The 16,379-nt window shown below is 38.1% G+C and overlaps 1 protein-coding gene across 1 annotated transcript; it reads left to right on the top strand.

Annotated features, from left to right (window-relative positions):
• Positions 1–4,542: 4,542 nt before the first annotated feature.
• Positions 4,543–14,726, top strand: LOC139129059 (uncharacterized). The gene is made up of 5 exons (XM_070694732.1): positions 4,543–4,637; positions 8,702–9,619; positions 10,515–10,673; positions 11,766–11,919; positions 14,488–14,726. The coding sequence occupies exons 2-5, from the start codon at positions 8,753–8,755 to the stop codon at positions 14,724–14,726; spliced, it is 1,419 nt and encodes a 472-aa protein (XP_070550833.1). The 5' UTR covers positions 4,543–4,637; positions 8,702–8,752.
• The last annotated feature ends 1,653 nt before the right edge of the window (positions 14,727–16,379 follow it).

Genomic DNA, 16,379 nt, shown 5'->3' with positions numbered 1-16,379 from the left:
AACAGCATTTTATGATCATATCAGAATGGATGAACGGCCCTCACACTCTCTCCCTCCCTCTCCCCCCCTCCCTCCCTCTCTCTCTCTCTCTCTCTCTCTCTCTCTCTCTCTCTCTTTCTCACCCACACTCACACAAACACATGCACACACCAAACCCTTAAGAAAATAAAGTTTTGATTGATTTGTATTTATTCACATGGCAGATCTCTCTCTCTCTCTCTCTCTCTCTCTCTCTCTCTCTCTCCTCTCTCTCACCCTCACTCACACAAACACACGCACACACCAAACCCTTATGAAAATAAAGTTTTGATTGATTTGTATTTATTCACATGGCAGATGTTGGCATGAACTGCAGATCGTGAAGTAGATGTGCAAGAAAACAGAACCAGAAACACAGGTGTTGTGAACTTGAGAGATGGTTCAGTGACATGTGAACTGCAAATGTGTGATCAGTAAACCAGCGTTCTCAAACTTCCCCACATTACTGAAAAGAAGTTTGAAATCTACCAGTTGGAGAATAGCAGTAGCCTACAATTTGTACAAGGTGATTTAAACTTTCAACAGAGTCAACAATGTCAGCAGCATCTAAAGGTTGGACCACAACCTGGGTGACGGGTGGTGCAGATACCAATGATGATGTGCAAAATGAAGACGACACTCGTGAAGATACAGGTGGTTCAGATGATAGTGAAGATGTGCAAAATGATGGTGACACACATGGAAACACTGGCCAGGAAACAGTCCCTGATATTGAAATTAAAACACAGATGAAACAGGAAGATGCTGGAAAAGAAAAACCTGAAGATCAGCCAAGTTCCTTGGAATCTTCTGCTCCAAGAAGTCTTATTGCGGAAGAGAGACCGAGTGCCAGGAATATTGAAGATGAGAATAGTGCAGATGTTCCACCCTTAAAACCTCTTCCGGTCGAGGAGGATGGTTGCCCTAGCAACTGGGCAACAGATGGGTGGTCAGGTCCAGATGGGTTTTACCTAATTAAACTGAGAACTAACCATTCAGACTATCGTAGTATACACTCAGAGTTTGTCAAGCAAGTGAAAGACTACAAAATTTTCCAAATTGAAAGGTTAGAAAACAGAGACTCGTTGGATAAATACCAGTTTGAAAGGGCAAGGATGATGAGAAGTAGACCTCAAGGTAGGTTAGAAAATATTGCATATATGACTTCAGAAGTTATCATTTAAATTTTAAAGGTCCAGGGGGGTCAGGAGGTATGGGACCCATACCACCAATGTAAACACTGTATCCAAGGTACGTTGGTGTTAAAACTTGTCTGTCATACATGTACATTGTAAATTTTAAATGTTGCATATCGACCTGATTAGCCTAGATATTGTGTGTGAATTACGTTGTTTGTAAACAAGAAAGTTGCACAGATGCAGTGCCGACAACCACCTCTGTTTCGGTTATCTTTGTGAATGCTCAAACAGTGTTGAATAACAAAGCAAAGAGTGTGACATGCCTGTACATATGGAAACTGTAGTAGACAGTTTGCTTGGGCAAATGCAAATTCTTTAATCCAACCTTTTGTATAAAACATTTAGGTCTATATGTTGTTTATTGATGTCAAATCAATACATATGCATATGTTTAATACAGGACCATTTCTAAGTATCAGGAAAGAAAACGAAAGACAATTTTTGTTTGCAATATGAATACCTTTCTCTTCCATAATGAGAGTCATGTTTAATACTGCAGAGAACTAATGGAATATACCTGACCATCGAGTCTCACTGTGGTACGCAAAAGATAAAATCAGTTTGCAGACACTTTAAAATCACATTTAACTTTTATTACCCTTTGTAAAACATGATATGTTATTAGAATTCTTCAGCTGCATAGGATTCTGTCAGTGCTTAACATTATTGTGCTAACATTTCTACTGTACAGCTGGTAGAAAATGCCAAACTGGCAAACTTTGGTGCTACCATTTGAGACTTGCATGCATCCGTGGTTCTGAGTGGAAGTTCATCAATATGAATCAATCAGCAAGTGCATTGTGCCATTTTACAACACCGTCCATGACATACTGTACAATTTGTCAAATTTAATGCCTGGCCTGTGTTACAACACAAATTTCCATATTCCAACAGGGTCAGACCTCAACGAGTGTTACCTGTACCATGGTACGACTGTAGAGAAACAACTGATTGCTTCAGAAGGACTTGACATGAGAAGGGGAAAGATCGGATTCTTTGGCAGAGGAATCTATCTTAGGTATGCTAGTTCACACCATGTCAGCAGTGGTTTGGCAAAGGGTGGGGAATGTTGGGAGATGATTTGGGAACCCTGGTAAGGTTTCTGCTGTCCGGAACATGATTGCATTGATACACCTAGATTCCAATGCAGTAAACTGACTTTGAAATCCCGGTAACATTTACTTTTACAGGAACACTGCATCTGCACTATGGATAATGTGCATGGCTTGCACTGTCTTTGAATAGTCACCATGAGTAAATAGGCCCAAAAAGAAAAAAAAGTTTTGTTTCTAATTCTGGTGCATGTCAATCTAGACAGACATATCAATCTGAAAATGTCTGTGTCTACGTCTGTTACAAGGATGGATTGACTCATATACATGTCGTAAAGTTCTGAAGAATGTCTCGTGGGTCAAACTGATGCTCTTTTCTTGATTTCATGTCTGTAGCTGGGCCTTGTGAGCTCAACAAAAATATGACACATGAAAAGAACATTAAAATCATGTTGCTATGTAATTTTTTTGATTTTGCAAGATAGGACCCGAAGCAAACCTTTTATTATTTCGGACCTTTCCCCTCCACTTACTTACTTAGACAAAACTCATGAATACACTGTGCACAGATGAATACTGGTACATTGTTCTTCAAGCGTTTGATGATCATTTACCAGATAAATAATTTTCAAAATTCCTTACTCACATATAGTCTTTTTTGAAGGTAGTATCCATAATTCTACCAAAATTCCTAGCTGTATTTTTTGAAACATAAGGACCCCCATTTAGAAAGGATGCATAAAGAGAGCAAATTTTTGCCATGTGCATGAGTGTATGTTGGCAATGTTGCTGGCATTGTCCATTGATGCATCCATGTTGAAACTTTCCATGTTGATGTGCCCTCTAAGCTGGATAACATCAGGGGCCGCTTGTACACAGGGCGCAGAAAGAGAACAAATTTTTATGTGCATGTTGGTAATGTTGCAAGCATTTGCCGTGCACAAGTGTTGAACCTTTCCATGTCATGTCAGTGTGCACTCAAAGCAAGATTCACACTCAACAAACTCAAAGTTCTCTTGATTGCTAGAGAATTTACACATCTTGAGTCATGCAAAGAAATTTCCAGAAGTGCCTGATTTGATATGGAGAGTCCACAAGTCAGAGCATGTGTAATTTGATTTTACCTCAGTGTAGAAATGGAGCCAAGCTAGATCAATACCAAGAAATTAGCACGTAGAAGGATCAAAACCAAAGAAAATGACAGACGATAATAATTGATACACTGTCATGTAGCACATCCTGGTAAATTAAACCATTATTCATTAAAGCTACATAGAAAGAAAGCTGTTTTCTTAAGCTTGATTTTTTCTCATCATGAAATATATTTCATCCAGCGTATTTTGCTAAGGTTGAGGAACATATGTTAAGTATTATGGAACTCTGATAACATTTCTGCTGTTCCCTAATCTGATTTCATTGATACATACCAAAGGTAACCCTTCTAACATTTACCTTCTTACTGCCCTTAATAAAAACACTGTGATCTATGTTGCAGCGATAACATCAACAAGTGTTTGCAGTATACTTCCAAACGAACTGACATGAAGACTCAGCTACCATATGTTCTCAAGTGTCGTGTCTTGCTTGGTGACTCTAAGGTAAGTGTTATTGATGGTCCCATCACAAAAGGGACCATGGTTTATTCCTAGCCCAGCCCTTTTACTTTCAGGTCATCCATCTTTCACTCTCAGGCAAAGTTGGTTAAAACTAGAGAATTATAAAAGCATAACATGTTTCTTTGAGTGTCTTTTTAACATTGTTGACCATTTGTAGACCCCTAATATACACAGCCAAATTTTTCACTGACTTGCTAAACACCCAGGGCGATCAAAATAAGTCAAATTAACAAAATCACCATGAATTTTCAACACGAAAATGCATTCTAAACAGTGAGTAGGGTGTGTGTGAATTGTGTTGCATTGTTTCGAGTAACTTGATCTCCTCGAGTGACACCCAGACAATGTTTCAGCTTCTGCATAGTTGATTTCTTTATGATTGACTGGTGTCATTGCCTCGCTGATAGTTTCACCTTGACAGTATTGTCAACTCCTAAGTATGTCTAGTTCTTGGTATATGGCAAGGGTTTAACACGAAGCAATTTTGTTCAACAGCTTTTTCGTGTTTCCCTGAATGACAAATCCTCCTTTTTTCATTCCCTGAATCCCATTCAAATTGGTGGAGGGAGAGACATAACACTTCCTTCTTCCAGCATCCTGGCTGAAGCACTGAATAAATAAACTGAAACGTTGATCGCAAATATTCATTATTTACAGGTGTATGCTAAGGGGAAAAGAATCCGGACCTTGTGACAGAGCCAATCAGAGAGAATCCAAAACCAGGCGAATCAAAATATTACAATTCTGTCAAGGTAAAGTTCGTTTGCTGTTGTTAGGGAGTGTTCAGTTACTACGGCCCGGGGTGGGCCGGCAAAATCCAGAGGGGGGCACCTTAACTTTGAAAACTGGGGGGGGGGGGGGGGGTGTCATGTATTTTTTCAAACAGCTCAGAGGGGGGTCACTTAATTTTCATAAGTATCCGTCCCGTCTAAAAGCAGTTTCAGTGTTCAGAAATATTCTGGGGGAAAAATGATTCGCTGCATGATTTAATTCTCTGACGTCATTTAACTGTACATCTGAACAAAAGTATAATTATCTGTCATATGAACATCTTGCCTTGGCAACTCTGAGGCTTGTCTTATTGTAAATCGAGCTCACTGAGGGCAATGAACAATGAACAATTCCTATTACTTCCATATTAGAGATATAGCAAGTTTTGTCAGGGAAATTATTTAACAGTTACCTGTAAACTACTAGTACCATGAACAATGAAATTATACTTTTAGGTGAAATTCCTATATCATTATTGTTGTCCCCATCTGAACTTCCAAATACCCTTAATTGAATCAAGTACTTTTATTATCACAACTGGAAGTTGTGATATAGAGGTGGTTTCAACCGGTGTTTGATGTCGTCCATTTCCGTAAACGACAAAAAGTCAAAAACTGCTGAACAGACTGCATTGATATTTGGTACCGATACATAGACTGGTTCCAAGGTTCCAATTCCGAAAAATTGAGCCAAACGGAGTGGAGGTTATATAGTTTTGGGAAATTTCTAACCCCCTTTTTAACTAATTGATTTTAGGGGTCTTTCATATATGTAGTTTTGGAATGTACACCAATCCTGCATTGTGACTGTTTTATGAGTTGTGGAACAGAAATGAGGTTTTGATGAATGTTAGAAATATGCAGGATGGCTGATTCAAAGTGTAAGAGATTTCTATGCTCTTTTGGGTATCAAAAGCAATAAAAAAAAACATATTTCATAGTTTAGATTCTCACTTTTGAGATGACCATAAGCATTTGTTATGTAAACATCCTTGAGTCAATATACAGACTTTGACATTCCTGAGATTAAGTATCCATGACCTCACATGTTACAGTCTTTCACTACCATGGTACCCAAACCCATTGTTATCAATGGTGAGTGTGGACCTGTCTACAGGAAATTGGGGTGAACAGGTTAGACAATGCCATGACAAGTTGCAAGGTAGCACCAGCATAGAGTCCTACGCATGTCCATGTGTTCTCACAGGAAATTACAGGGAAAAAAATTATTTGAGAAGTTTCTCTCCTTTAAATAGAAGTATATTACAATTTAAACCTGTCATGGATGGATTGCTCTCAAATGATCTGAAACACAGTTATTGCCCATTAGCAACAAATCTATAGCAAGATTTATGTAAAGTTCATGAACTTACACAAGGTATAGGGCCGTTCACAGTTTACGTCACTGTTTCTCTCATTAATATGCAAAAATAAATATTTGTCCGCATTTTTAGATTACGCTTTTGAAAATTACGCATGCAAGAACGACGAAAATACATCTCAGTGGGCGACTGCTAGTGTAACAGTGAATACTAAAAAACATATTCACGACTCAGAGTACAAGCTGCAAAAACAGCCACGCATGCAACATTGATAAAATTTGTCCGCATTTCAAGCTGCGTGTCCGATGTCGCGCGCGTACAGCTATATTTAGTAACAAACCTGTAACCGTTAACAAGGCTATTAGACAAAAGATGACCATGACTTTGCTACTTTTCAACATTTATTTCATTCAGATTTCCTCAGCTTAGTGTATAATTTTGTAATCTTAATTACTGTCAACTTAGCTTTACTAACTTATTCTAACCTCATTATTCTACTTACTACTGTTATACCTTATAACCACAAAATTTTAAGAGATGCATATATGAACATTTACAAATTTGTCTTCTGCTGTTTTCTCCATATACATATACATGTCCCTTTCTCATAAAAATGGGCTTAAAATCGCAATGTGTAAAATAGTCTTTCAGCTGTATGTTGCTCATTGACTTCGTGGTCTGTCTAATTAGTCTCCACGGACACCATCCGGGGGACTTATAGGTTTGGTCATGTCCGTGTGTGCATGCCTGCATCCGTGTGTGCATCCGTCCGTCTGTTCACGCAGATATCTCAGACATGCCCTGGTCAATTTCTTTCAAACTTTGCACAAGGATAGTACCCTACCCCATACAGATGCACATCGATTTGGCCATGTTAGAGGACTTTTTAGTTTACACACCATAGACTACCATGTATAAGTCAGCTGTCTATAGAATCCCATGTATAAGGCCAAGTAAAATAAAAATTTAGTTTGTCATCATATTCATATTGCAAAAAGGATTCAGTGACACAGTTTTTAGTCCCCATGGATGAAGTCCAGGGCCTATAGATTGGGTCATGTCCCTCTGTTCACGCAGATATATAAAATATTTTGACAAAATCTCCCGTGACCTCGGTGACCTTTGACCTCAAATATACATATTTGTCCATAACTCAGTAACTACAAGTGCTACACCCTTCATATATGGTATGATGGGACACCTTATGACGCCACATATTGTACCTCATTAATTATGTGCATATCTAATTTTGAGCGAGCCAATAGAGCTAGGTCTGATTTTTGTATATAGGATGACTTAGCAATTCAATTTTTTTGACAAAATGTCACATGACCTCAGTGACATTGGACCTGAAATATACATATTTGTCCATAACTCAGTAACCACAAGTACTACACCCTTCATGTATGGTATGATGGGACACCGCATGACGCCACATATTGTACCTCATTAATTATGAGTAGTTTCACAATGTGCCAGTTGTGATCAAGTGCCATTGGCGCTATTTTATCAATTGTCAAACACCTATAAAATCACAGATTAAGTAAGTTTAACATTGTCTCATAGACTCCAATGTATAGTGAATCAACATTTCGGTGAAATTCAAAAATCTAATTTCTTGCACACATGTCAACTTTTAACCACCCTAGTCTAACTAAGTACTTTAAAATGAATTATCAAATGTCTATAAATACACAGATTTAGCTAGAAAAAAAATTATTCATAGTCTCCTCATAGACTCCCATATATAGTGGATGAACATGTTTTCAGTGAAATTCCAAAATCAGATTTCTTGAAGACATAATATTCACCTTTAACCAACATATTATAATCAAGTACAATTATGTTAATTATCCAACGTCTGTATATGCACAAGTATAACAAGTTTTTCATTGGAAAGAAATTTTACACAATTTTATCATAGACTCCCATATATTGGATTAACATTTTTGGTGAAATTCTAAAGTCAATTTTTTATGCACATACTAGTTGTAACAAACCTATTCAAATTAAGTACTTCTATCTTAATTATCAAATGTCTATAAATGCATAGATATTACTAGTAATGTATTGAAAAAGTATTACATAGTTTTCTCATTGACTACCATGTATAGTGAATCAACATTATCAACAGTTAATTATCAATTAAATCCAAATATCAAAATTTTGTACCAACTCGCTTGCGAAAAAATATTACGATCCACCTGTAATTTCGGTCCAATCCCTTTGAGGGGTAATTACAAAATTATAGCAAGTCAGAAGGGGAAATTTGAACATTAACACCTCGTGAGTTTGTAAAGAGGGGTCATTTGAAAAAATCTGAGAATCTTTTTTTGGATTCTATCGCGCCCCCAAGGTGTTTGTGTGTGCAGCTTTACTCAAGCAATTTGGGGGGGGGGGGGGGGTCATGAAATTTTTGTCATCTTAAAAGGGGGTCATCAATTTTTTGGTGCAATGGGTAGGGGGGTTCACTTATTTTGACTGATGTGCAGGAAGAATTTGCCGGCCAATCCCCGGCCATAGTAACTGAACGCTCCCTTATATATGCATACATATTAGTTGATATCTTTCTGGTAGCATGTATTTTCAAGTTGGCCCAATCATTGGCTGTTTCTGTGTAAATTGTACAATAAACTTTAAACATAAAACAATAATATTTAAGTAATTTTTCTACTGGTATTCCATGGGTAATGAGAGACAAAATTGATTTTTTTCCCTTTGCAGGGTAATGTGCTAGGGCATGATGAGTATGTTGTGTACAACAATATCAGAGTGATGCCGGAATATATCATCACATACACCGACCAATCAGCAGATTCCTCATTAGGTGGCTCAATCAAGCTTAACACGGGGTTGCCACTCTTGACGAGTAAACCAGTTGCCCCACCACGTACGGTAGCATCTGTGAGTCCAACACCGGCTGTGGTGTCGCCACCCCAGACTGCTCCTCTTGGGAACGTTCAGATGGAAGATTCTAATGTGTCACTGGCAAGTGATGGAGGCAAAAGACAGGCTGTTGCCACAGATAGTGTTAAAGATGATGTGGATAAACAGACTAGCGTGACTCCTCCATCACATCAAAGTAAAGGAAATACAGGTACTCAGTTATCAAATGAATTCAAAGAAAGTCTTGAAACTGGTTCTTGTAGAGCTTCAGCTTCCCGTTGGCGTGATCAAAGTGCGACGGTCTCACAGGAAGTGTTAGAAAGGGAACAGGCAGAATATTCAAATGAATTTAAGGAGAATATCAAAGCAAGTGCCCGGCCACAGCGTAACACCAGGGATGCGGTCTCACAGGAAGTCCTAGAAGATCAGTACTCTGAAGAACTTAGACAGAACGAGGCAGCCGTCAGTCAGATGGAACGCGGCAAAGACGAACCGGGGTCGGTGGTGATGGGACAGCGACTGACCTGGCATCAACAGGATCCTGCCGATCATGACAGGAGACTGGAAGCGGTCCGAGACAAATTGCAGATGAAGAAACACAGAAGGTTTAAAGGCAAACAAGCAAAGCCAGAGGACCAGGCACCAAGCCAAGTGAAAGTTGCTGCTGCATCCCATGATGAACAACTTGAAGAAGTCAAACAAATAATGAGAGACAAACGCCAGAAAGATCGCCTGGCAGCAGCTTCCGCCAAAAAGGTATGTAGTATGTATTACAATTATTTCACATCTGAATACACATAAAAAAATGTCTGTATTAAGATAGAACATGCCCTTGGGACAGATATTAAGACTCTCATATTTCTGCAATTCTTACCTAATCTACCACTTGTGGGGGCTCATTTTAAAGCTCTTTGAGAAAGAAAGCTTTCACCATCATAATTTTTCAAAAATCCAAAATTTAAATTTTCCCCCGTAGACTTACCACAGGGACGGTGGCCATTTTGAATTTGAAATACCGCAAATAATGGATAATTTGATTCGCTAGTTCCAACCATTGTATTGTGACCCCAAATTTTTAGTGTTGATCTGGTAAGAGAATGGTTGAAAGTTTCATGTAGGAAAGTTTGAGCAATAGCTTAATTCTTTCACTTTTGCCAGAGAACTGTATTTGGTTTGGAAGTTGTTAAAAAATTTGCCTTAGTTTGTTGAGTTGCATCCAAACTCAGATAACAGTTTCTTTTTCAGAAGATGCCCATTGTAGTTTGTTGAAGTATTTGAGTGTAGTGACACTGTGTAGTTTCATGTTAGTGAAGACTGACACCAAGCTTAATTTTCACTGTTGTGTAATTTAAATTGAGGCTTTAGTATGCCTGTGGTAATCACCTGTGTAGTATAGCTATCTGTCTGTATGGAGTCAGCAGAGTTTTGGTACCATTCCCTGAATTTATAATACCTCATTAAGTAACCAAGGGCTTTCTGAGTGAAAATAATCCCTTTACATCAGGAAGAGTATCTGTCTGTTGAAAATGATAACGATTAGTACAAGTGTAATATGGTTGATATACATATTATTGTTATGTACATAGACATTACCTAAAGTCGGTTGTAAAACTGATTGTTGTAGGAAAGTTGAACTATGTCTTTCTTGCAGGAGGATGATACGACAACAGACTCGGTGCAAGGTAAGAATGAAGGCAGTGGAGAGGTGAAAGTGGTGACAGACAAACAAGCATTGCAAATCAGAGAATACTTGAAGACTCAACACAAGAAACTTCAACTTCGCAAGGCTGATGAAGAATCTATTGGCAAGGTGAGAATGTTAAAAAAGAATGGGATAAATATTCGGAGAGTATCTTCAAATTTATCTGTTGATCCGTGTCACTTTTAACTCTTGTAATAGAAAGCGACTGTGTATCTTTAAAGATCTTTGCCTTGTTTCTAACAGAATGGATTCAAAAACAAGGAATTCCATGTCTGGTCATACAGACATCTAAAAATGGCTCTATGTGGTGCTAGCACTCCGACAGAATGTCTTGATTGGGCTTTTCAAACATTGTGCAAGGAAAGCATGATACGGTGGCAACATGCAAGTTGCATTTGTTCTATGATATGATACAACATGGCTGCCATCATAAGTTTTGATATTTTTTCACACTTTGAGCTTTCACACACAGCTCCTGCAATCAATCTTGTTTTCTCCTCGCGTATGAATGGTGTTTTACATGTATTCTGTACAAATGTTATGTTGATTCACTTGCATTTATTTCCATGTTTTGTGTTTTATCATAGGTAGTAGAAGTTTCTACTGTCTAAAGTTTTATGTCGTAATATCTTTTTTGTCAAGTTATTTTTGTTTTTAAGCTGCTAGTTGTACGGAGGCCCTCACATTGGAGGCACATTGTGACCAAGAGTGTCTAGCTCTCACATAATGCATTTATCAATCCCTCACCTCATGTACATGAGACTGTCTTGTGCCAGCACACACCTTAAAGCTTCGTTAGCTGTAACTTTTGATATATTCTCCAGTATTTCCATTTTGTTTGTAAAATGCATTTTCTCACTTGTTACTCAAAATCTAGTTGAAATACCCAGCATTCTCATCGTCAATACAGCCCTGTACCAGTATTCAGCATTCTGTGATAGTATCTGTGTAAATCCAGTTAGTCAAGCAAATTTGAAAATTTGCAGTCGTCATTGTAACAGATAGTATTCTCTTCAGCAGACCTTTTGCGTGAGAAATTGATTCATTTGTGTTTGCAACAGACCAACAATTGATTTGATCACACCTGGCATTAGCTTGTTTATCGACAGTAAATTTTATCTAAACATTTCAAAAGACAATAAGTTTGCTGATGACATTCTGTGTGATTATCTCCTCACGCAATGATGTGTTTTCATTCAGGTTGAAAGTCTCCTGGTAGCCTACTGCCAGACATATGGATCTGTCGAAGGTGATGGTACTGGACAGTCTGAAATGAAGCCAATCGCTAAGACAGATGATACCACTATTACACCAGGGGTGGTGGGTGGACAGCAACAGGATGAGCTGACACAAGGTGAGGAATGCATTCCGCTTGAAAGGGAAGTGATGATGATGATGATATGATGGGGTTTTCTGACAAATATAGTAATTATCTAGTTTATTAAATAATCTAGCAGTGTACTAAAATCGGATGATGAGGATAATTTTTGGTCTGAAACTGAAGAAAGTGACTCTGATGTGTTGTGTGAAGTTAGATCTATATACATGTACAGTTACAGTCTGTTCAGGACACTTTTCATGTGGTAATACAATCCTGTTGATCTGAATTGACAGCTCTGATCAGAACAGCAAAAAACCGATGTTGTTCAACGTTCTTTTCAACTACTCTGTATCATAAAAGTCAACATGTACATGCTGTGTACCCTGAGTAATCCCTGGAACTCATAAAAGACTACAAAATGTGCATTCAGTATAATCATAGAAAAGACTGCACATTCTGCACATAGAACCCTGGGGATCACTCACAGTGGAATCACAGGTTGACTTGTGTGACTCTGTGTAACCAAAAAAGTGCTGACCAACATCAATTTCATGGTGATTCTCATCAGTGCTTTCACCCTACTTGCATGAAAATGGATGTACAAAAACACAAGCATTATTTTTCAATTGAATACCTTGGTTATTCTGTGTTCATTCTAGGATGTAAAAACAGGGGACCACTGTGGGCCCCTACCCTGTCCTAAGGGGGCCATTTTAGAAAATCGGGGGCCATCATCATCACAAGTGTAAAACCCTTGAATTTTCTGCAGAAAATACTATAGTCTATCAAGTCAAGAAAAGAAGAATACTAAAGATCGGGCCCTTGTAACCAACCAAGCCTACTGCAAAGTTGTCCCCCATATGTACACAACAGGCCCAACAATGGCACAGCAAACTAACCATTTGGCTTGATTCAATTGTTTACATAACTTATGTGATGAATTATTGATATGTCGGACTTGAACCACTGTATAAATTGCGTTTGACTGTGGAAATGATCATGGTCAAAGCTTAGCATACCGGATAGGATTTCTCTCGCATCGACAACTACTCATACACTGATACAGCACCAGAGAGTAACCCGTACCACCTAATTAAAGTGATCTATACATCAATTTTTAAACATAACTTGTGTGTATTAGCAAATTTACGATCATTGGTTCTGACCAAAGGTTTTTACACAGCAGTGTTGTTCTATGCATAGAACTGGCTACTCTGGAAAACGAGATATGTCTGACCTAAAATGTTGCTCTTCAAATTAAAACGATCATCTGGCCCAGCGTGGATGCTTTCCTTGCAGTGTTCAACATTTCGGTTGTATGGACGGTAGATGTTGCAAACACTTCAATTTCAGTGACTGCCTGATCATCTTTTTCCAAAACAGGGGTTCATCAACTACAAAAAAATCCGAATGGCAACGAGCTTTTCGCCATTACGCAGTGCCCAGTGCCGTTGTTTACATTCATCGGCCATGCCACATGCGCACGGTTCTAATACAACCGTTGCCCCTACATCAGTCCTTTCTACCCAGCTTCCTATGCACCACCGTATATGCTGTACTAGGTATCTAATTACAAAGGTCGATGGTTAACTGAATCGTTTTACATGTCAGACTATGAAGTGATGACCGTCGGGGAGCCCATCTTCTCTGTAGACGCGAATGTATGAACTATGTGAACTCTGCGTGATTGACCCATTCATGTAATGTTGTGCCCTTAGTGGTGCATCAAACGTTGAAATGAGGGCCATTTGAGATTTTATTTTGCAAATTGCGCAATAGCGTGTCCTAGAATTAACTCTGGTTATTCCTACCTGCTGTACATTAAATTATGGCCCACTGTACAAAGCTTCTTGGTGGGGTTTCTGTTTTTCAATGAAGGGGGTATGGGTGTCTCTCAACCTTTTTTGACTTGCATCAAAAGGTAATCAACCGTGGTCCAGCTACCAAAATACAGCATCAGAGCTGGTTTCAAAATGAGATCACACTTCTGTCATTTAACATTACATCTGAAGAAACTTTGAAACACTTTCAAAAGTTCTACATAAAGAATGATGAAAATATGGCACCTTGATACAACCAATGGAAACCATAAAATTACATGTCATAGGGCTTTGACAAAAAACTGAAGTGTTAAACACAGGTGCAGAGTGAATGAAACTCAAACAAAATTTTTGCCTTTCATAGGGTGCTATATTTAAAGCAATAATATACCCCCTCCAAATCCATAATGGACAAAGGCAAACTTTGCATGACAAAATGTATAAGGCGAAGCAGAGGACATTATGGAGTGCAGAGTTTGCTTGAGACCATTATGGGTGGGGAGGGGTACATTATTGCTATTATTTTTAAGTTTTGGCAATGCTAGTGAATTTGTAGATATAGAAAACAGCTTGGACCACAATGCTGGATAATAGGATACAGTATCAGTAATAATCTGAGTGCATGACATCACAAAATTCACTGATATTCGCAAAGCTATAATATATTACTAACAGCCCTACAATTCAACTGTTATTGGCATTGTTCAGTGGTGGCCATGTTTCTCTAAATTGTTCATTCAGTGATATTACAAATTATTCAACATATAATTTTTTTCCATAGGTATCACTGCTAGAGGACCACCTTTTGGGGCAGATTTGGAGCCATCACTGGCATCAAATAACAATGTGAGCTCAGTGCTGAGAGGTTACATTGAGGATGATCCAGTTGACAAGGTCCTCAAAGCGCAAATTGAACAGTTCAAGGAATTTACTGGTGTGACTGATGATGAAGTAGCGAAGGACTTTCTGAAGAAAGCTGGAATGCAAATCGATGAGGCAATTTCCCTATATTTTAATTAGAATTTTTGTCATGATATGTAGCTTTTTTAAATTTCCAATGTTTTCTGCACTGTGCTGTGAAAGCAATACAACAGAACAAGACATTGCTGTTTGATTGGCTTAGAAAACATACGCTTGTCGCGATACTTGGCCAAACATTGTTTCATAGCTATTATGTTCAGCCACATGATCACAACCTATTCATGCACTACTGCGGCAATTAAGTGTGGATCTCCTTCTTGTGTTTGAATAAAAACAAAAAAGTTTTTTCAGAACTTCCCTTGTGACACAGGTTTCCCACACACTTCATAAATTTCTCTAAACATTACTTATGCCAGGTAAATTTAAGCTTCCTGCTCTTCAAAAAAAAAAGGCAAAATTTGAAAGCAAATATCATGCATCTACATATTTTGTCAAATGATTGAAATAATTTCCATTGTCAGAATCCCATCATGCGCATAACAAACAAAATAAGTATTTAACTAAATAAGTAAACAAATAAGTACATAGATAAGATATAGGTGTGTTTTATGGAATATTTCTGCAGATCGTCAAATTTACTGCCCAATTCATGCCATCAAAATCATGTACTTTAGATAAAGACCATTTTTCTGCAAGGAAATCAGTAAGATATCTCTTGTAGACTTGATACACAACTGGGAAAGTCTACTGAGATTTTGTGTAAGACATGTGGCGGTACAGTAACAGAGTGTGTGGATTTGTTGGTATAATAATTTTTCTTGTAATATGATCAACTATCCAGTTGTTAAAGTGATATAAGGTCGAAAAGTCCTTTGTAATGTGTATTTAAAATACATCGTGAGCATTATCATTCTGAAAATTGCAGAAAACTTGACATTACTGATGTAGTTGTCTATGTTTATGTTGTCTGCAGAGAAGACAAGATCAGGTGATGTTCTGCAATCTGATTATTTTTTATGGTGCTCATGAGCATTGGAGTAATGTGAACTGTCCTACAGTTTTTGTGTGAGCTTTTCATCAACCCAGCACAGTGACCTTTCTTACAAATGGGAAATTTAATTCTGCCTGGGATGAGCAAAGCCACTGCTCTCAGCTCAAAAGGCTGTTGGCTTTCATAACCGGGCCAGTAAATTTTGGTTAATATTGGGAAGAGCGTCCATTTTGAATTTCAAATATCAGTAAATTTTAAGTAATTTGTCTCATCAGTACAAACATTATCTTATGATGCTCAAATAATATTATTAAGGTTTCCTTGAGGAAAGTTTGTGCAAAAACGTGACAGTTCTAGTTTAAAGGCATGAATTAATTGCCTTAAATTTTAAGGGTGTGAATTCACTTCAAGATCATAATGCGTTTGTGAATGTTACTTTGATGTCTTTCTTTTACCTTGTGTCTTGTCTTTTCCTTGCACTCTCATCATTAAAGATCTACTTCATCTTGTTTGTTTATCATTTGATTGTATCAAAGTAATTATCTTTTAAGCATTGTGTTACCCTGCCAAACTACCGGTAGTTGTAGGCTGTACAGCCATCAGTCTAGGGCCACTCCTTGGTTACGGTGTATGCTACGCTCCAACTGAAACCTAGGTGCTAGGTTTTGGTGGAAGCGTAGTGTACACTATAACCAAGGAGAGGTCCCAGACTTAATAGCCATTAATCAGGTATGTGACCTTGTAGCATCAATTGACTAGGA

The sequence above is a fragment of the Ptychodera flava genome, unplaced genomic scaffold, assembly GCF_041260155.1.
Source record: "Ptychodera flava strain L36383 unplaced genomic scaffold, AS_Pfla_20210202 Scaffold_88__1_contigs__length_448041_pilon, whole genome shotgun sequence".
NCBI classification, from domain to species: Eukaryota; Metazoa; Hemichordata; class Enteropneusta; family Ptychoderidae; genus Ptychodera; species Ptychodera flava.
The sequence above is the reverse complement of the archived record's forward strand: the minus strand, read 5'-3'. Positions and strand labels throughout refer to the sequence as shown.

Bases quoted from the DNA above. Each gene is read 5' to 3' on its own strand.
- LOC139129059 (XM_070694732.1), top strand. From the start codon at position 8,753: ATGCCGGAATATATCATCACATACACCGACCAATCAGCAGATTCCTCA. The intron at 9,620-10,514 runs GTATGTAGTATG...TCTTTCTTGCAG, and splicing joins CAGCAGCTTCCGCCAAAAAG to GAGGATGATACGACAACAGA. The intron at 10,674-11,765 runs GTGAGAATGTTA...GTTTTCATTCAG, and splicing joins ATGAAGAATCTATTGGCAAG to GTTGAAAGTCTCCTGGTAGC.